General features: G+C 44.3%; 2 protein-coding genes and 1 pseudogene across 4 annotated transcripts in view; 1 reads left to right on the top strand and 2 right to left on the bottom strand.

Moving 5' to 3' along the window:
• LOC134483152 (uncharacterized) overlaps nt 1–21,429 on the top strand; it is a 757,250-nt gene that overhangs the window by 667,525 nt on the left and 68,296 nt on the right. The window lies entirely within an intron of this gene.
• LOC134483385 (DNA-directed RNA polymerase II subunit GRINL1A-like) lies at nt 3,859–5,084 on the bottom strand (annotated as a pseudogene).
• On the bottom strand, nt 15,743–20,425 carry LOC134483386 (disks large homolog 5-like). Its single transcript, XM_063278673.1, has 5 exons — nt 20,296–20,425; nt 19,070–19,229; nt 17,732–17,875; nt 16,937–17,099; nt 15,743–16,222 (listed from the first exon to the last, which is right to left on the bottom strand). Exons 1-5 carry the CDS (start codon nt 20,375–20,377, stop codon nt 16,193–16,195), a joined length of 579 nt encoding a protein of 192 aa, XP_063134743.1. The 5' UTR covers nt 20,378–20,425; the 3' UTR covers nt 15,743–16,192.

The following is a 21,429-nucleotide window of genomic DNA, read 5'->3' on the forward strand; positions in this document are numbered from 1 at the left end:
AATTTACAGTTGTGAAGTAGCGACAAAATAATTTTGTAGTTGGGGTCACCACAGCATGAGGAACTGTTCTAAAGGGTTGAGGCCATAGGAAGGTTGAGAAACACTGCTCTAGGAAATTATGTTTTCTTTCTCTTTCATATTTTTCAGACAGAATCTCAAACTGTAGCTGAGATTGGCTTGGCTTGGAACACGTGTGCAGTTCATGCTGGCATCAGACTTATGGCAATTCTCCTGCTTCAGCCTCCTACTCAGGAGCCTACCAGGGTGAGATCACAACCACGGGTAATGTGATTGCTGTTCTTGGTTGTCAACTTGAGTGTACCTGGAATTAACTAATGCCAAATGACTTGACGCCCTGTGAGGGGGATCTCTCTCTCTCTCTCTCTCTCTCTCTCTCTCTCTCTCTCTCTCTCTCTCTCTCTCTCTCCTTCCTTCTTTCTGTTTTCCTCTCTTCAACCCCCTCCTCTTGGTCCTCCTCCTCTTCTTTGTTTTTTTTGAGACAGGGTTTCCCTGTGTAGCTCTGGCTGTCCTGGAATTCATTTTGTAGACCAGGCTGGCCTTGAACTCAGAGATCCACCTGCCTCTGCCTCCTGGATGCTGAGGCTAAAGGCATTAGCACCATTGGATTTTTTTTTTTCTTAATTAAATTTTCTGAAGCAAGAAGACCTACTTGTAATCCAAATCTTGGAGATCAGAAGATAAATCTTCAATTCAGATCTTTTGAGATGGAAAGGCCCACCTCTAATCTGGACCACACCTTCTTTTTTCTTTTTATTTTTTTCATCTTTATTAACTTGAGTATTTCTTATTTACATTTCGATTGTTATTCCCCTTCCCGATTTCCAGGCCAACATCCCTCAACCCTTTCCCCTCCCCTTCTATTTGGGTGTTCCCCTCCCCATCTTTCCCCCATTAGCGACCTCCCCCCAACAATCATGTTCACTGGGGGTTCAGTCTTGGCAGGACCAAGGGTTTCCCCTTCTGCTGGTGCTCTTACTAGGCTATTCATTGCTATGTATGCAGTTGGAGTCCAGGGTCAGTCCATGTATAGTCTTTGGGTAGTGGCTTTGGTTGGAATTGTTGTTCATATGGGGTCTTAACCCCCTTCAAGCTCTTCCAGTCCTTTCTCTGATTACTTCAACGGGGGCCCCGTTCTCAGTTCAGTGGTTTAATGATGGCATTCAGCTACGTATTTGCCATATTCTGGCTGTGTCTCTCAGGAGAGATCTACATCCAGTTCCTGTCGGCTTGCACTTCTTTGCTTCATCCATCTTATCTAATATCTGTATAGGTATGGGCCACATGTGGGGCAGGCTCTGAATGGGGGTTCCTTCTGCCTCTGTTCTAAACTTTGCCTCCCTATTCCCGGCCAAGGGTATTCTTGTTCCCCTTTTAAAGAAGGAGTGAAGCATCTGCATTTTGGTCATCCTTCTTGATTTTCATGTGTTCTGTGCATCTAGGGTAATTCGAGCATTTGGGCTAATATCCACTTATCAATGAGTGCATACCATGTGTGTTTTTCTGTGATTGGGTTACCTCACTCAGGATGATATTTTCCAGTTCCATCCATTTGCCTATGAATTTCATAAAGTCATTGTTTTTGATAGCTGAATAATATTCCATTGTGTAGATGTAACTCATTTTCTGTATCCATTCCTCTGTTGAAGGGTATCTGGGTTCTTTCCAGCTTCTGGCTAAATAAGGCTGCTATGAACATAGTGGAGCATGTGTCTTTGTTATATGTTGGGACATCTTTTGGGTATATGCCCAAGAGAGGTATAGCTGGATCCTCAGGTAGTTCAATGTCCAATTTTCTGAGGAATCTCCAGACTGATTTCCAGAATGGTTGTACCAGTCTGCAATCCCACCAACAATGGAGGAGTGTTCCTCTTTCTCTACATCCTGGCCAGCATTTGCTGTCACCTGAGTTTTTGATCTTAGCCATTCTGACTGGTGTGAGGTGAAATCTAAGGGTTGTTTTGATTTGCATTTCCCTTGTGACTAATGATGTTGAGCATTTCTTTCGGTGTTTCTCAGCCATTCGGCATTCCTCAGCTGTGAATTCTTTGTTTAGCTCTGAGCCCCATTTTTTAAATAGTGTTATTTGTCTCCCTGAGATCTAACTTCTTGAGTTCTTTGTATATTTTGGATATAAGCCCTCTATCTGTTGTAGGATTGGTAAAGATCTTTACCCAATCCGTTGGTTGTTGTTTGGACCACACCTTCTGCTGGCAGCTCATATCAAGGACATGGAAGAAGGAAGTTTGCTATATTAATTTGCCTACTTCTTCAGGATTCCTGCATGTACTGAAGAGCAGCTGAAATATCCAGCCTTATGGGGTCCAGGAGTTGCCCCATAAACCACACAAACTCTGACCTCACTTAGAGAGGGATGGTTTTTTGAATGCCCACCCTAAGACTGATCATCAGAGACGTAGCTGAGAATTTGTCAGGCTACGACCCTGGACATTTTTCTATGTCAGTTTATAAAGCCTAAATCTGTGAGCTCATAGGCAGGTGCTGGAAGGGCTGTCTGGTTGTCAGCCCTGACTCAAGCCATTTTAGACAACAAAGGTTCATACTGACTTTTTATCTGTTTAAAGATTTATTTATTTATATATAAGTACACTGTAGCTGTCTGCAGACACACCAGAAGAGGGCATCAGGTCTCATTACAGATGGTTGTGAGCCACCATGTGGTTGCTGGGATTTGAACTCAGGACCTCTGGAAGAGAAGTCAGTGCTCTTAACCATGGAGTCATGTCTGCAGCCCTCATATGGACCTTTAATTTTATTGGTCCTACATGAAGCTTATAATTATGAAATTTAAGATTAAGAATATTAATAAAAAATAATGCTTATGCCAATATTACTCTGGGACTGGTATGCCAACTCCATTCAGGCTGTGTAAGGTCATCTCTTTTCCTTTTTAATTTTATAATTTGTCATTTCAGGGTATGGTGAACTCTTTCAACAAACGCTTGTCCTTGTGGATGGTATTCTATACCAGTAATATATACAATATGATATCATTGACAAAATGGTTTTTATTTTTGCTCTGATTGGTATTTTATTTCTCCCTTACAAATTCCACATAATAGAAAAAGGCTTTTTGATAACATTGTTAACTTTGCTGGAAATGATCATATAATCATTTTAAACAGCACAAATGTGCACATACAGGACTGAGGTTTCTGCAGCCTGTAAACACCTCTGTGGGTTTAACAAGGAAAAAAAGCAATTAACTGACAATTCAACTGTAACTCTTAGAAAAACACCGGTTTCCTTACCAAGCACGAGTGTCCTGTACAGGGCCTATCATCCCAGATGGCAATGAGTTCAAGCCTAGGGCAGCCAGGAGCAGCTCCCCACACCAGCTCAGAAGACCCTCCCCACCTAGCACTTCTTCCAAGTGCTCCTTAACCTCATCACAGGTGACAGCAGTCGCCCCAAGAGAGGACAGAGCAGCAGACACAGTGGTGGTGGTTCCCGAGTGTTGTGTGCGGCATTTCATATCCAGCGTCTCAGGAACGTGTCCATGCAAGCATGTGTACCATTCTTTAGACTGCTCCCCTAATTTCTTGAGTGAGGGGACCAGGCCTTCCTAATTCACTTTAGGTGCCTGGAATAACAAAGTATTTCACCAGAAGGGGTGTAAGCAGTGCTATCTGATAAGAATACGAAGAAGGAAAAAGCAGATATCTTAAAGAAAACGTGTGTTCTACTCACACTAAAATATCAGACCAATGCACAATATACTGCAAAACTGTAACACAATACGGCCAAACACAATGTTCAGATATTGAACTGTTCAAGCATGTGAAGATCATCTTCTGAAAGACAAACTGGGTTCTTATTTTGTAGCTACCTTTGTGTAACTTCAACTGCTGTCCCTCAACAAGGTCTGACACTGTCTTGGTACTTGTTAGGAAGTTAGATGAGACAATTTAAGCTCAACAGTCAACTCCCGGGATCTCCCAGCGCTCATTTTCAGCATTCGTCCGAGGACTGGGCATCATCTTCATCCCTCACTTCTCGGTATCTCCCTGAAGACTCCCCTTCTGGATTGTAGCTCTGCATTGTAATATTCAGTCTCTCAGCTAGTTTCTGTGCTGCGAGCTTTGCCCGCATCTTCTCATAATTCTGCTTCTGCTCTTTCTGCAGAGCCAGCGACTCTTCTATGGAGAGCAGCTGTGCAGGCAGGGGGTGGAGCAGAAGAAGGCGAGCTGCTGTGACATCATCAAGATGCTGCCTAGCCCTGCGTCTCTGCTCTTCTGAGGAAGCAGGAGACTGAGCCCTCTGACAATGACTTGTTGAGTCACTCTGTTGTTAGGGTAACACATTTGTCTTAAACTTATGAGGAGGGGGCACTGGGTTTCTAGCTCGCATTTCTAGCACTGTCATGTAATGAGGCTTCTTAGGAGTCTCACTCTGCAGTTCTGGAAAGTTCTCAGTGCTGGTGTTTTCTTCTGAGGGTTCAGTCTGGTCTGCAGTTGTGATCTTTTGCAATTTAGTGATAAACAGACTGTCGACGCTGCTGGAAACCTCTTCCGCTTGACTTGAATGCTGGGGGAGATGTTCATTAACTTCAGATGGGGGAGCCTGGGCTGTGATGCGGACAGATGGGCTGGTACTCACTGTGCAGCCAGTCTCCAAAGTCTCTTCATTGCCTTTGTGAGTGAGCTGTTTGGTCCCTGTGTTTCTGAGGTTGTTTTAGATGATTCAATGTCTACTGACGAACATTCAGGAACTAATGATGAAGTATCAAGCATCAGGTCAGAATTCTGGGCCTTGTCTATGTCGGTATCAACTCTTGTGGTTGCTTTATGCCTTAGCTTACAGTCAACACTGACAGGATGAAGTAGTTCAGTTCTCCCTCTGACCTCTTCACTTTCTGAAATGGCAGCTCTCAGTTTGGCAGTGGTGTCTGAGATCTTTTTACCTTTGTAGGGCAATTTGCAAATGAATTTTTCTTTGCGCAAAAGTCTCTCCTGGCGCCTCAACCTCTCCCGCAGCTCCGCCAAACTCTGCTGCCCCACGTCCTCAGGAACTGGGGGCTCGAAGCCGCGGGGCAGGGAGCACATTGTGCATGGGCTGAGGCTGGCCCCGCAGGCAGGGTTCCCCAGCAGGGCCCATGGAGGTCGCAGGCTCCGTGGCTGCGGCAACTCTGGAGCACGTGCAGGAGTCGCCATTTTCCCAGAAGAGCCGACAAAATTGTTTAAATTGATAAGAAATATATGTTGGTCCATAATCAGTTTTAATTTTAGAAGGCGGTCCCATAACAGCAGAAGTTTCCAATAGATGCTGTATAACATGAGCAGTGCGTACTCCTGGCAATGGTGTAGCCCATACAAATATTGAAAAATTATCTATGCTTACAAGTATATATGAAAGGCGACCAAACTCAGAAATATGGGTTCCATCCATCTGCCACGATGTATTAGGTTGCATTCTTCTGGGATTAATTTCAGATGGAATACATTTTATACGTGAAGGCTTACAAATACCACAATTAGCAATAATTTGTTTGGCTTCAGAATAGGGAACCTTATATTTAATATGCAAATATCCTGTATTGGCATGATTATGACTGTTTTCTTCTGTGGTAGCAAATGCCACTAATTGATCTACCATATGATTGCCATGTGTTAAAGATGCTGGCAATCTTGAATGTGATCTAATATGTATAATAAATATTCTAGAGTTTTAGAATAACAATAGTCCTTTAATATGTGAGAATAACAGTTAATATAAGCTTAGATGTAGAAACAACAGCAGTTGCAATATTCTGTACTACTCCTACAACATAAGCTGACTCGGCTATAATATTTTTACATCATGAGTAAAATCCGGCAATACATTAATTACTGCTAATACTTCATTTTGTTGTACTGACCCAAAAGAAGATTCTTGTCCCCAAAATTTATCTTTGGTCCAATAAGCCATCTGTCTTAGATCTTTGGTCTTGGAGCCATCTGTAAACACAGTAAAGGCAGATGGTAATGGGTCAACAGAAATTAGTGTATTTATCACATTTTTTTTTGTTTTCTTAAGCAATCCCAGAATTTACTATGGGGAAAATGAAATTCAGTATTTCTAGTGTAAGAAATCATGGCTAATTGAAAAACTTCAGACGTCTGCATTAAATATTCCAGTTTATTTTTGCTTAATGAGAAAACAAAATCAGCACAATCATATCCCCACAGTGTAACAGGTCTTTGTATGCCTTGCTGAATAATTAAAGAAATTTGTTCCTCATATGTTGTTAATGTTTTGTTAAAGTTAAATTTAATATATATCCATTCTAAAGGCAACTCATCTTGAGCTAAAGTGCCTATAGGATATTCAAGAGTATTTCAATGTATAATTTAATAACTCTATCTGGATCAATACGTGCCAAAAATGCATCTTTCCATTTTCAGAGAAGATATACTTACATGCCTTCATATAAGCATTAATATCCCCAGTCTCCTTTATAGGTAATTATGCTCTCCTATACTCTTCATTAGCATTTTCAAAAGCAAGCATTTGCAGCAGTTGTCCTCCAGCTTCCTCTCCTACCATCGTTCTTTCCAATGTTAATTTTAATATACATAAAAACTTAATATATGGTTCATAGAAAGTTACTGCCTTTTTCAACCAACCACTATCATCCTTTATAATAAGTTGGTTGGGCCACACCTTGAACCGATGATAGACATTGTCCCAGGATAGACATTCTTTATCAGCAGGTCTCAGGGTAGAACTGGATATGTGACCCTGTGCTATAGCACTGTCCAGAGTGGTAAATGCAGCTTCTGAAGAGGAATGCAGGCCTGGCCTCTAGACCTCCACCTTCCAGGCCTGTCTGGAGAGCCTGATGCCCTGGCAAAAGAGATTCCTTCTCTCCAGAGGAGCACTGCAGTCAAATGACATCTCAGTGATGAAAACTATCAGTCCCCAAAGGCATGCCACTGAGCAGAGATAGCCTCCGTCATGCACCTCTGCCCATCCCCAGTCCCTCGTTTCAATAACTCAACCCTTTCATGAACTAGATGGCAATACTTGAGGCAGGATGATCAGTAGTTTACTGGCCAATCTGGGCTCTATGAGATGCTCTCCCTGAAATCAGAGCCAGAAGGAAATTCAGTATGAAAGCTCTTTGTAGACAAGCTCAACAACCCGGTTCAGAGCCTGGGACCCCATGCGGTAGGATAAAGTGACTCCCATGCTTTCTGCTCTACCTTCAACACTCATGCTTTGGAATGCACACCCCTACAATGAGATCAATACACATGGAATAAAAATTAAACATAAAAATTAATGAAGACAATGCAGACAATGTTTTAAAGGATCCTGGGAGTCCTCACTCTGCACTTCCCTTTCCTTTGCCTTGGGAACATCACCTGCACCAGAGGCTGAGACTTCCTGCAAGAGAGAGAGGAGAGATGCACTGTTCATTCCGCTGGAGCTGTGCAAAGACCAGAGCCACCTGTCTTTTCCTGATAGTGGGAGCTGGGCCCAAGTGTGGGCTGCTCCTACTAGAGGAACCACAAGAAGAGGACCACCTTCCTCAAACCTTCCTGGAAGTCAGAGTACGGGCTATGGACTTCCCTCAATCCTCAGAGGACTCTCTTTCAGCGATGGCTCAGAGCCTCTTAGGACAGAGAGGGACCAGAGCTTCTCCCCAAAGCAAGATCCCTGTCTTATCTGACAGGTATGTGGGCTTAGGGATGGGACAGAGGATGTGACAAGGTTACATGTAGCACAGGGGCTAGGTTAATAAAGAAGTCAAAGAGGAAAGAAACCTGGAAGATTCCTCATCTGTTCTTTTTTGCTCTATTCGTAGGGATGAGGTGGCAGTGTGGGGTAGAGGACTAGGACACAGCACAGCCTTCTCTGCTTATGGTTAGCTTTCTAGGCTGCCTGGTCACTGTGACCAGCATCTTTTCAACTGTGCCACTCTACTATCAAGGCTGACACAACTGGTGGACCATGTAGCAATAGGACTGTACTGACTTAGCGACATTTGGAATCACACAATGATCATGTGTCACAGATGGGTTTCTTTTTTTAGAAAAGGATTAAAACAAAAACTATTTATTTTGTCCGTATGAGTGAGTACACTGTCCCTGTTTTCAGACACAACAGTAGAGGGTAGTAGATGAGATTAGAAATGGTTATAAGACACAGTGTGGTTGCTGGGGATTGAACTCAGATCCTCTGGAAGAGCAGTCAGTGGTCTTAACCACTGAGCCATCCCTCCAGCCCCAGTATATTGTATTTTCAATATTGTTTGTTTTATTTCTTTTCTCACCTATGTCTGTATGGTGTTTCTGTGAGTACAGGTACTGATGTGCCTGTGTAAAGGTCAGGGACAACCTGAGCACAGGTCCTCACCTTCTACCTCTCGTCCATGGCTGTGTATGCTAGGCTAGCCCTTCCCCTAATCCTAGAGACTGTCCACTTTAGGCTCCTATCTCCCTGTGGGAAGGGCTGGATGACAGACTCTACTGCATCCAGGTTCATGTGGCTTCTAGGGACCTAAACTGTTGTTGGGTTTGTTCAGATGAAAATAAACACCATTTCACAGCCCTGGCTGGGCCAGGCAGCGCACGGGTCTTTGCTGCTCTTGCAGAAGACTTGAGTTCAGTCTCCAGCACCAGGGTCAGGTGGCTCACAACCACCTGAGACTCCAGGTCCAGGGACTTCCAAGCTCTTCTGGATCAACCTACATGGCAAAAGCAGGGCTGGGAGCTGGAGGCTTCTGGTGTTGGCTTCTCCCTGCAGTAGGGGGCAAATCATGGGCATGTGAGGTAACATGGAACCCTGTAATTCTACAAAGTGCAGAAGCTCCTGATGTCCCTCATGGTGCCCCAGAGCCTGCTCACCACACATGGAGGCTTCAGTAACATGGCCTTGTCCTGACCTGTGTGCACTCTGCATCCTCACTCTCTACCCCCTGCTTTTCGGGGTTGGAAGTCTCAGGTGTAGGAGGCGCCAACCATAGGCCTCTTCTCTCAGCATTTCAGCATTTTACATTTTATGTAGTTTGTGGTGTTCCTGTGCCATGATATGCACATGGAGAGCAGAGGACACAATGTGGACTCAGTTCTCTGCTTTCATCCATGATCAAACTGAGGCCATGAGGCTGGGTGGCAGAGCATCTACCTGCTGATCTGTACCCACTTGACCTTCACCAGGCATCCTTTGCTGTACACAGATATATCAGCCTGTGACCCTCATCCTCCAGACTCTTATGAAGCAAACCCCATAGGTGTGGAGCTCTCATGTTAGCCAGGGCTAAAGGGGAAGGCAGCAAGCCCTTCAGGAACTCTAGAAAAATGTCTATACTGGGACTAAACTCGTGCTGCCATGTAGGGCTACATTTTTCCTTTAAAACAGAAGGATGTGTGGTGGTGGTGGCACAGGCCTTTGATCCTAACACTTGGGAGGCAGAGGCTGACAGATCTCTGTGAATTCTAGGCCAGCTCCCTCTACAGAGCTAGTTCCAGGTCAGCTACACAAAAAACCCCTGTTTCCAAGAGTAAAACAAAGAAAGAGAAAGAAGGAAGGAAGGAAAGAAAGAAAGAAAGAAAGAAAGAAAGAAAGAATGAAATTATATTTTGTATACAATGAGATGCCTGCCTGTCTATGCCTGAACCATCATGGTAACTATAACTCTTGTCACATCTTCATTAATTCAAATACTGAAGGCTAAATGGGTAAATCTTAATGACAATACAATGAGGGGGTGTGCTGAAGAGAATGTTGGTTTAGTGGCTAAGAGCAGAAGACCAGGGTTCAGTTCCCAGTGCCCACATGGTGGCTCCTATTAGGCTGTAATTGCAGTTCTAGGGAATCAGTCTGGACTTCACGGGCACCACACATACCACATTGTGCACAAGCATTTATTAGGTGAAACACTCAGGCCCATAAAAGTAAGTAAATAAAATATATGCTTAACAGACACTGTGATTCAGGAAGTTCTTAGTGACTTTGGTTATCATTTCTCTCTCCTGGAGACCTGTCTTCCTCATGGCTCAGCCTCCCTGGCTTCTAGGACATTCCCTAGCTCTGTGGAGCATGAAGTACTCAACACCATAAGCCAAGCATTGCAAAGCCATCTGCACCTTCACTGCTACACCTTCTCCATAGCTGTGTCTAAAGGGAGAGACTTGGAATCCCACAGATGCAAGGCCAAACCTGTTGGGCTATGTGAGCCCAGCCACCCAATAGTCAGATCTATTCCTGCCCTTGGCTATGGCATGAGGCTCTTAAGACAAATTAATCTGAAGGATCTCAACAGCTATGCTGTTAGACCTCTCATTGCTCTGCCCGACCTCCAAGCTCCATTTTACTGGCTCAAATTCACACCCGAACTCCTCTCCTGCCTCAGCCACCATCAGCTCTTCTACTCCTCTCCACCTGTGCTCTGAATAATCCACAGTAAGGTGGACGTTAACCTCTTGTGGACCTCCAGACGTATGCTTGTGATTAATCTTCATTGGCTGTTTTGTATGGGTAGGCGGGTTCTTCTAGTCTCATGCAGAACACTGCTCACACATTTTGGATCTTACAACACCCTCTTGATTGAGAATCCTGACTAATGACTGACTGAGCCTTCCATGCCTGAAGTCACCCTCTTTCTCCCAGTCCAAGATGAGAATCCACACCCTAACCCCATGGTGTCCAGTTTCATCTCAGAAGCTAGACTCTGCACTGCCCTTTACCTTTTAGTTCTCTGCCTCTAATTCTGTTAAATAGTTACTCTCTTCTTTAAAAGAAATTCATTTTGTTGTTTATTTTTTGAGACAGGGTTTCTCTGTTTGGCCCTGGCTATTCTGACATGCTCTCTGTAGATCAGACGTGTCAGGAAACCAGATATCTGCCTGCCTCGCCCTCTTAAGCACTGGGATTACTGGATTGTGCCAGCATGTTTAATTAAAAATTAATTAGTGGCAGTGCATGTTGGCACATGCCTTTAATTCCATGCGTTGGGAGGTAGAGGCATTGTGAGTTCCAGGACAGCCAGGGCTATAAATTAACACCTTGTCTCAAAGAAAACAAGCCAAAAATGAAACAAAAATGTTGCAATATGGTCTTAGGTATATAACTCAGTCTGTTCTTGAAGTCTGAATCCTCCCACTTTCACTCAGGTGCTAATCAGCAGGCTTCTGTCTTGACTTTCACTGAGCACTCAGGGCTGCCAGGACTGTTACCTCTCCCAGTGTAACTCCTGACTCTCTCATCAGCATCATCACAAAACTCCTGCTAAGAATTAAGGAAACCTGAATTCTAAGGAACAGTTGGAGCTCCAGTATTTCCAAAGCTCACTCTAATACAGATGGATCCTATGCTACAGTAAAATGGTCACAGCTGGAGGTCTTAATTCCAGGACTTGGGACAGAGGGGTCGGAGGATCCTGAATTCAAGGTTATTTTTATGTTACATTGTTGCTCAAAGCAAGTTGGGCTGCTACAAGATACCCTGTCTCAAAACTATACCAAACACACCTAAAATGAAACAGAGGAGTTTGAGTGGGTACAGATGGGAAAGCTCAGCACTTTATGGCTAAGCCACCTGCTGCCAGCACCAAAGTCCATGCACAGCCCCAATTCTGAGCTGTGTCTGGGACCCCACTTAGGAGCACACAGCAAAGTAGCTCAGATCCAGGGCTTTTGGTCTAAGAGGAATTCAGGCAGTCACACTTTGGATGCCAGTTCTCCAGCTCAACTGCCTGTCAGCCCAGGATCTGGTCTTAGTCATGGCTTGGCACCCCTAAATTCTTCCCAGCTGTGCTCTGAATTCACCCTGTGCCCCGTTCTGATGAATCTGCCATTCTCCATTGGAGTAGCCTCAAGGAGTCCGTCACATCTGAAGCACCACTCTGAGTGCAGTAAATACTGCAGGGGAGGGGTGTGGCCAGCAGAGCACCCACCCCTTTCAGCTGTAGAACATTTAGCTCTAGAGTGAGCACTGCTGTGCATTGTGGAACTTAAGCAGTATCCCAGCCTTGGCCTGGGAAGAGCCATTGTCACCCACACTTTCTGGGGTGACATTGTCTCCTGAGGATAGAGTCAGGTCAGGAGCAGCAACTGATGTTCACAAGAGACAAACTTTCTTCACCAGCTGCCCATGCTGGCCCTAGGATCTGGGCTTTTTGGGTGACATGAATGCTGAACCACCCAGGTAGATTGGTTTTCAGGGGTCAGGTGGTTATTGTCACCAAAGGTATCCACATGGATATGTCATACTGTACTAATTCCCATATTAGATCCCTTCTCACGGGTCACAGAGGCCGTGCTGGGTCCTAAATGTGGACCCAGGTTCCTGCGCACTTTTGAGGAGACTGGTCAGGGCGCAGGCTTCAGGTCATTTTGTTTGAATTATTTTGGGGGATTTTATTTCTACTGTTGGGGATAAACCTAGGGCTGCCATGTGCTGGGAAAAGGCTTTGCCACAGCTGTAGATCATCCCTAATTATAAACTCCTAAATTCTCCCAATCCTGGAACTTTCTAGGTCCCTCACATGATGCAACCTTTGGGGGATTTCTCACATAGAATCATGGGGTGGATTGCATCCCAAAGAGAGACAGTGTGAAATGTTCCCCAGTGTCTGCCTGTGGCTGTGGTGATGAGAGTGGATGTAGTAACCAGTGGATGGCAGGGCCCATGTGAAACCCTTTTGGTTTCCACTTGAGTGGAATCTTCACCATGCCTTTTTTTTTTTCTTGAAACACAGGTTGCCCTGGAACTTACAGTCTTCCATCACCCTGACTCAGTTTCCCATGACTGGGATCACTGGCTTAAAATACTATGCCCATCTTTCTTTTTTTGTATTTATAAATCTTCTAAAAACCAGAAGGATCTAGAATTTAAAATTTTGCGGTCCAAGGCATTTCCAACAGGGGATTCTTGACCTAGGAGTGTCCAGACCAGTGTTTATTGTGTGGCTACTTCATTCCCATAACAGCTTATGTTTGACAAAGAGTTCCAAGGTGTGATGTCACTGGGCATCAGGCGGTGTCCCAAATAGCAGCACCGACTCAGGTTGTAATTTAGGCTGGAGAAACTTACTAGCACCCTGGGGCCTCACATGTCCTTAGTCTGATCTAGCAATGAATCAACTGCTCTTGAGGGTGGATTGGAATTCTAGTCACTGTGAGGCAGGAGCATTAGGACCCTACGGCCACTCTGGGCTCCATAGGAAGACCCTGTTTCAATAGTAAAAGGGGTCACCTGCGAGTTCTTACTGTCTTCCCTGAGGCCTTCCTGCTGGAGTTAGAATAGCTGTCTCACCAAGTTGAAGTAGAGGGCAGAAGGTTGGTTCCTTCTATAATGAAAACTAGTGACAGATAGTCTATGGAAATTCTAGAAAGATCTACAGGTATTTATGTCCTGTGCATGGGAATTGCTGGCTTCCCTGTGTCCTTTGCCTTTAATTTGCAGTCCATGGTGCACCTGGGAATGTCCCAAAACCAGGCTGCACACAGGGTTTGTCCCATGATTCTCACTTGCACCCAGTGCCTGCCTGATTGTCATAAGTGTGACAGAGCCACTGTATGCTCTCCTGACACCTGCAGAGAGCAGTATATGGGACCCTACCATCCCCACACTGCCCATCAGGGTCTACAATGTCCCTATATGGCACTGAGATGGTCTAAGCTCCTTCCCGCCTATGTGCTGCATCAGAATCTGACCATTCCTAATTTCCTCCTCTCACACCCACACTAGAAGCCCTGTACCCACACTAGCCCCAGCTGGCCTGTTGCCTACTGACATCTCATGGACTCTGCCCCAATCCCCTGCCCTGCCCTGCCCTGCCCTGCCCTGCCCTGCCCTGCCCTGCCCCAAACCCCTGCCCTGCCCTGCCCTGCCCTGCCCTGCCCTCACTCAGCTGACAATGTGGACATCTGAAGACAGTCACTGGACAATGGCTGACACACTTGTCTGGAGACTGGAAATGTTTCTCGATCTAGGAGAGGAAAGAAGGACCCTCCAACTACACTGTCCTCTAAGGAAGTTTATTCAGGTGAGGGATGACAGGGACTGTTTTGTCTCACGTCACACATGTCAGTAGAAAATATCCTAGGTATTGGATGCCGCTGTTAGCATTAACAGAACACAGCCCATAGTGTTGGGAAGGATAATAAATTATGAGTCGGATTAGAAAACCCCAAGCCTCTTCCAGGTCCTAAGAGGGCAAAAAATACCACCAAACACAGCATTAATGTGATAGGTTGGTTAAATCTAGTTACTAGATTCTAGTGTGATGCCTATGACCCTTTTTGTGTCATGCTCAGCTTATAATGACTAGAGGACCTAAGCTTGAGAGTCACCAATGCCTCTCCCTTGCTTCTCCAGCTGCTGAGCATTGAAAAGCCCTAATGAGACAGCATCTGTTTGCAGACATACTGGATTGTTCTCTTCACTTTATCTCTCGGAGTCACCTCCACTCACAGTAAGTCAGTTTAATTCCATAAATTGGAAATGAGTCACGTGGAACATATACTTTCTCAATACAATCACAGATTTCCATGTAAAAGGTGAAACATGAACTGTCCCACCTAAGCTCTGGGCTGGCACAGACGTGCTCTGCAAAAGAAACATGTGTTCACAGCTGCAGTCTGCATTCACTATGGATGCTCTTGAGGTCCTCCCTGACCTGCATAGATTAAGATAATTATCTTGCTTTCTATCAAAAGAATTCATGATGCTAAATTGGCCTGTAGAAGGAGTCTAGTCTCTTCTGTATTTTATCAGATGTGCTTAATGTATATAATCATTGATAGTAAGTGAAAGATCTGTTTGGAATTGAAACTGAGTGATGCTGGAGGATGATCCTGAATGCACAATGAGCAGTGGAGGCACCAGAGCCCGGTGTGGATGCCTAGCAGGCTACCACATTGAGCAGGCACTGCTCAACCACCTATACATACACATCTCCTGAGATCTCTCTCCTTAATTGAAGGTGATCGTGTCCACCTAGTACAGCACATGCCCTGGAAGGACAAAAGCTACCTACAGGACCTGTGGTGATGACTCACAGGTTAGAGCATCTGCTGCTCTCTCAGAAGAACCACATGGTCCCGAACAATCATCTACAATGGGGAGTGCTATTCCCTCTTCTGGATCATGAGGGAAATGCACTCAGGAGTGGCCCAGACATACATTTGAAAAAAAAAGATCCATTCAGTTCAATGATAAAAATAAATATAATCAGCAACAATAAAAAACACAGCATATGAATGATCAAGTGAAACAGCACCTATAAAAACCTATTTCCCAAAATGACGTTGATGGTCATTATCTTTGTGGTTTAATACTAATGCTGTATTGTAAGAAAAACTGAGGCACATGGTTCTCGATTAGGATTATTCTATATTCCTTTGTGAAAGTTGTCATTTTTTCTGCAGCTCTACAGGCATGAGTGTGTGTTACTCAATATCTGGTGCACACAGTCAATAAGGAATGTGTGTTGTAGACTAATATAGACTAGGATGATCAGAACACATGACAGCATGGATACAGTATGGCAGTGATTACATCATAAAGTGTGTGTCCATAAAAAAGTCGCATTATCCACACAAAAGACACTATCACCCTGTGTACCCCTTGGTGGCTTTGAATTCCCTGTTTACCCATGCTCCCTGGACCATGCAAAGATCCATATCCAGCTGTCAGTTCTAAGTCTACAGAAGGGGAAAGGACCCTTGAATAAGATGGTCTTAAGAGTCAAGAGTTACAAATCAATTTTTATTCATAAGAAATACAATGTACAAAAAACAGGCATAAAATGAACAACTAAAATGGTATAAAAAATGAAAAACAGTAACAAGAATATATAACTATGAAATAACAAAAAGAAAACTTCAATGAATATCATAACCAAAAACATTTCTTAACAGCATTTTCTTAATGAACATTTAGAAACACAGTTGTAGTCCTGTTTCTCCTCTAGGACACGAGATGTCAAGGCAGTCCCCTCAGATGTCTCTCAAATGGTGTTGTCGGTATGAGAGAGGAGAAAGACCTCAATGAGACAGGCTGACATACGGATACATAAATTTAGGGTCTAAACATTGAGGAAATTAACTGAGAAGAAGAATATTCACCCACAAAAAGTCTTTGACTGTTGAGGATTGTCGTCAGCAGGGGACTCCTGACAGAGAAACTCACTATTCAGGGAGCTGTCTTCCTGGGATCCGTCCTATTCCATGTCTCCTGCAGTTTCTGAGACCTGGGAGGAGAAGGCAGCTATTAAGACACTGATTTGGTGGGGACACGCATACCAGCTGTCAAGTTGCTGCCTTCTGTCCCTTCAGATGCATTGGACAGACAGCACTGATCTTTTCACTGAAATCATTGCTGATATCTCTGCAGGCTGGGAACATCACCAGCAACCCTCACAGTCCTGTGGGAGAACAAGCTGCTCCTCAGACTCTACCAGTGCAAACCAAGAATGGGGAAATGGGGAGAGACCTAATTGGGGTGCAGGAAGAAAGGAGAAGGCCACATGATACCCAGATCAAAGCCAATGACCAGGACTCATTTGCCATTTGCACTTGGTTCTTATCCCTACAAGGTGCTTCCAACCATCACATGACCCCTGTATGACCTTTGTCACACGACCAAGAACTCGTTCAAAACTCTTCATAGCATCCAATCTATGACAGGGAGATGCAGTCATGTGATATGTTATTCCTCTGTCACCATTTCTGGACTGCAGTTTCAAAAAGGGCAGAGAAGTATAATTGCCCATAATTCAGTTTCTGAAGAGTGGTTAACATCCCAGAATACTTGTGCATAGACAGAGCAATGAATAACTCTATCACATGAGGTGGGTGACTGACTGGGTGTGGGGAGATTAGAAAGGTGATAGGGGAAGCAAAGATGTATCCAATAGGCAAATGGTATCAGACTTTGTTAATCTGACTCAGCTGCTTGTTCCTACCACATTTTGCTGGGTCTGGAGGTTGCTGGTCTTCTCCTGTTCGTCTTCATCATTCGGGTTCAACTCAAACAAATATCGCTGTAACTCCTTGCACTCCTGCTTCAATGTGACCAACTTCTTCTTCATACATGCCTGGTCCATCAGGAGCCGGCTGTGCAGGTTGCTGGAAACACACTCTGCATAGTAAGATCCTGAAACCTTTTCCTCCCATTCCAACTGCCAAATCCCACAAAGTCCACCAGGACCCAGATACCCATAAAGACTTCATAGAATACATCTCCATACATGTAAGGCTGCTCCACAAACAGCAAACGGCCAATCCAGGGAAGAATAAATTGTTTCTGTGACCCAAGCATGAATAAGAGTCCATGTCTGTCCAAAAGAACAAGGGATCTACAACTACCCATGAGAGCCCAATGCATCGGGGCAACATCAATTAGTAGGCAGCAAATAACCACAAGAGGACAGTAGAACCAAGGGAGGTCATGCAAACCATGTGGTCCACACATTGAGCTTTGTTAAACCTGGTATGACCCCAGAGGCCCAGGTCGGCCTAATAACACTCTGATGCCTGAATCAGTGTAGTTCTATCCAGAGCCTTCTAAAGATGCATAGACACTGTGGTGATAAGTAACAGTCTCTTATGGAACTGAAACTGAGTCCAAAAGACCCACGGCACAGTGATATTCAAACAACAGAAGAGATGGACACAGAGCTGCAGGCTCTCCAGTCCAGAACAAAGAGAGGCAGCAATGGATATTCTACAAGTGATGGGCCCTTCTGACCAGTACTTACCGATAGAAGTTAATCTCCTTCTTGAGCTCCTGAAATTTCTCACGATGTTCAATGTTCTTTGTGTCTAAGTTATGCAGTAATGACATGACCTCTTTCTCCTTTATCTTCAAGTTTTCATAAAATGGATTTGGCCTGAAGTAGGGGCTGGCACCAGGAAGATAGAACCCAATGAACATCGAGGTTTAAGATTATATGAACTCAGGCTGTGTCCTGTACTACCCCAGCCCTGGAAGGACACTTTCTGAATTGTACATATTTGGATCTTCTTCAGCTTCAGAAACTTGGAATTGTGTGCCCAGGACAACAGAATCTAAGCACCCAGATAAAGGGTCCCCTGGCTCACTTTTTCAATCAGGAGGGCTGGATCTGCATTCAAACCTGTTATGCTGTCAAGAGCCTAGGCCACAGAGCTTACCCAACCACACACACACACACACACACACACACACACACACACACACACACATCCAGAAACCTCTGATTTCATTTTTCCTGTTTTGACAAGTGGAATGCTACAAGCCGAATAACTAATATTCTAGAGGCAGACAGTACACATAATTCTGGAGATGAGACCGGATATTGCCACAAACTTATAATCTGCCCAAGGCATACAAATGTATAGACAAATGTGACCACACAGGCAAAGAACTGTGCTGTTGAAAGTGGGGCTTCCAAAATAAAGCACTTACACCTCCATGAAACTATTATACAGGTAAATCCTGAGGTCAAAAACAGACCCCTAAATTCCAAGTGTGGAGGGACATAGAAACATATAAAGGCTGTGCATATGCATGCAGACCTGTGCACACACAGACACACAAACTGGGACACACCCACAAGAAAAGAAAAGTAAACAGACTCAGAGAATGAGAAAGAGAGACAAATATGGAAAGAGCACAATGAGAATCAGTAGAAATGCATGCACCATTACTGTCTCAGAGTGTAAGGCACACAGACAAGAAGGAACAGGCCTGAGCCTCAGGCCTTCTAGTTAAGCATGGAGATGAACAATGTGGGACCTGTTATCTAAGGGTGCTGCCAGGAGATGATAGCATTCAGTCACCTTCCTAGCAAGTACAAACACTGTCCACAAACTCACAGCACCTAGAACCTTGCAAAGCTACCACCTGTCAAGGGCTTTCCAATTGTACACTGGGAACTCATGCTCCAGTGACTTTATCCCTGAATTCTTCACTCAGATCACAAGTTCAGATTTTCAACAGGAGGAATCAGAGAGTCCATTTCCAAACTCACTCCTCAGTAAGGGTCAGGTTCTGAATCTCCTCTCTATGGGAGATGAGGTTTAGAACAAGGTCGTTTGTTTGGAGCAATGCATACCTCTTGCTCATGGATCCACCTGTCACATAAAGGAGGCGATCTGTCAGCTCATTTCTCTCCTTGGTAGTTAGCTCCAGTTCTCTATTCAGTCTATCCTCTTCCTCGTTGGCCTGCACCTTGTTTAGGACATTTTCAGGGGATGACGTCTGTCTGCAGGCCTCTGTAGGTAGAAGAACACGAGTGAACCCACATGGGGCGAATGCATAGAGCATACACAGACCACAGTGAGGTCCAAACAGGAGAACATGCTTGGAAGCCAGTGTCACTGCAAAGAGTTTGGTCTATGTGTAAGAGGCATCCTAAGTGGATCACAGTTCCCCCACTACTATATAGAGACCAAGAGATGTAAGCAGCCAGGTGTTCCCTATGCCCGCCCACACAGGCTTACAAGTACCAGAGAGATGCCTTCGCCAGGATTATTATCAGGAACGCAGACTACAACCTGGTTTCAGGACCCTCACCCCTCTGGTTTCAGAAGTCAGATCATCAATTCAGCATCCACAATGACTTGATTGATGAGGGATACTCACATATCCTACACTGTTACTCTAGTCCAATAACTTTGCATTAAAAAGTCATGTAGGGGGAGGACATGGTCAACAGACTTATTAATTCCCCCTATAGAAATGACAAATGCCCAGAAGTGCCATTAGGTTACAGGCTCTTTCTCTACCTGCTCTATATAGTTTGGCTACTGTAGAAAAATATCTGCCACACAGAACCTCTAATAAATGAAGGTAAGATTGGCCCCGTCAGCCAGAGGTAGTCAGAGGAGTTCTAATAATATAAGGTCATGGCCAGGAGCACAGTTCTCTCCCTCTTACTACTGTCAGATAGACACTGAATTTAAAGAAGCAATGAAAGTGAAGTACATTGATGCCCTGTTTAATTCAGAAAAGTTATACCATCCATGGCTCCTGATGGTGTTATTATATCAATTTAACACACCGAATGCACTGTAAAAATAAAGACTAGAAGTTCACCCAATAATATCATAGGCATTGCCATATCCTCCATGTGGTTATGGAGAAACTAATGATGTGAAAACCTTGACTTTCAGGAATTGTGATAATCATGGGATTCAATATCTGTGGAGATGTTCCAGTGGTTGTGGCACATTACTAAAAAGGCCAGCAGAAGACCCCCACACACACCCCTGACAGGAAGCTCAACATACACTGCCCAGAACTTACTCCACATTCCCCATGTCCTGTGTCCATCATTACCTTTAGGTTTCGTTTGCTTCACTCTAGACTCTTCTCTATCAACATCAACTCTCCCAAAGCGCCTACAAAGACGGGCAAACATGTCTGTGGATATATCCTTTGGACACTAAGAGAAAAAGCAGGGAATTGGTTGTCACAACGATACTGGTGACATCACAGGGATTCCAAGGTCTCTCTAGGAGACAATAGAATGTCCACGAAGGGACTGCTGATGTCACGGAGAACAGACTTTGCCTCCTTGCTAATGTTCTCCCTGTACTGAGCAAAATCTGATGTGCCCTTTTCAGGAGACTTCCCTGTGGAATAGCCACTGAGCACCACATGCTTCCAAAGCCAAATTTGGCTCTAGGCTTGATTGGAAAAACCTAAGTCATTGCTATGTATCTAAATGAGTGCTTCCTCCCCAATCCCTGCACAGAAATGTTTCATCCTACCTCAAATTCTCCTCAGTCAGCAATATTACCCATTAAAGATTACTGAGAAATCACACCAGTTCCTATAAGTAGCCAAAGAGTTCTCCTGTCTCATCATGTGCAGGTGCATGAAATCACACGCAGAAATAGCCTGTAGGGTAGGTTGCGATGTGGGTGTGTGTTATAGGTACAACCTGAAGCTTTGTGCTTAACATTTGACAGTTGCCACCAGATTCCTTAGGAGAAAGAATTGCATTCATTATGGTCCTGGCAACAATGTGGTGATCTGTTAGCAGAGGAAACTGAAATATTGGATTCACCAGTGAATGCACCCTCAGGCTGAGTGTGGGGCTCTCCTCTTTGCACTTAAGTTACCAAAGCAGGATTGCTTACAGGCTTCTCTAAGCTATAATGTGTGATTTCATCTGAAAAATGAAATAGTCAGCAGATGTGTGTGTGTGTGTGTGTGGGGGGGTGCAGCCAAAGGAGTAGGACAAGCTTAGAGACATAACTCAGTGGACAGAATAAGAAACAAGCATCTTCACTTCTGTTTCATGGATCACCCCACAAAACACAAAAGCATCTATCGTACTAAAAAAAAAAAAACCAAATTATTTTATTGAATGCATACACTAAAGTATTAGTAGCAAAGCTCAAATTTTGGGGGCAGATCCATGACTTGAACTATCTTCCGGACAACATATAAAGCAATAAATAAATA

The sequence above is a fragment of the Rattus norvegicus genome, chromosome 19 (assembly GCF_036323735.1).
Source record: "Rattus norvegicus strain BN/NHsdMcwi chromosome 19, GRCr8, whole genome shotgun sequence".
NCBI classification, from domain to species: domain Eukaryota; kingdom Metazoa; phylum Chordata; class Mammalia; order Rodentia; family Muridae; genus Rattus; species Rattus norvegicus.

What these genes read in the sequence shown, in the direction of transcription:
- LOC134483386 (XM_063278673.1), bottom strand. Translation starts at nt 20,377, where the DNA reads ATGTTTGCCCGTCTTTGTAGGCGCTTTGGGAGAGTTGATGTTGATAGA. An exon ending in AAGGAGATTAACTTCTATCG is followed by an intron (nt 17,100 to 17,731) that starts GTAAGTACTGGT and finishes GTGTGTTTCCAG; the next exon opens with CAACCTGCACAGCCGGCTCC. An exon ending in TCCAGACCCAGCAAAATGTG is followed by an intron (nt 16,223 to 16,936) that starts GTAGGAACAAGC and finishes TTCTCCTCCCAG; the next exon opens with GTCTCAGAAACTGCAGGAGA.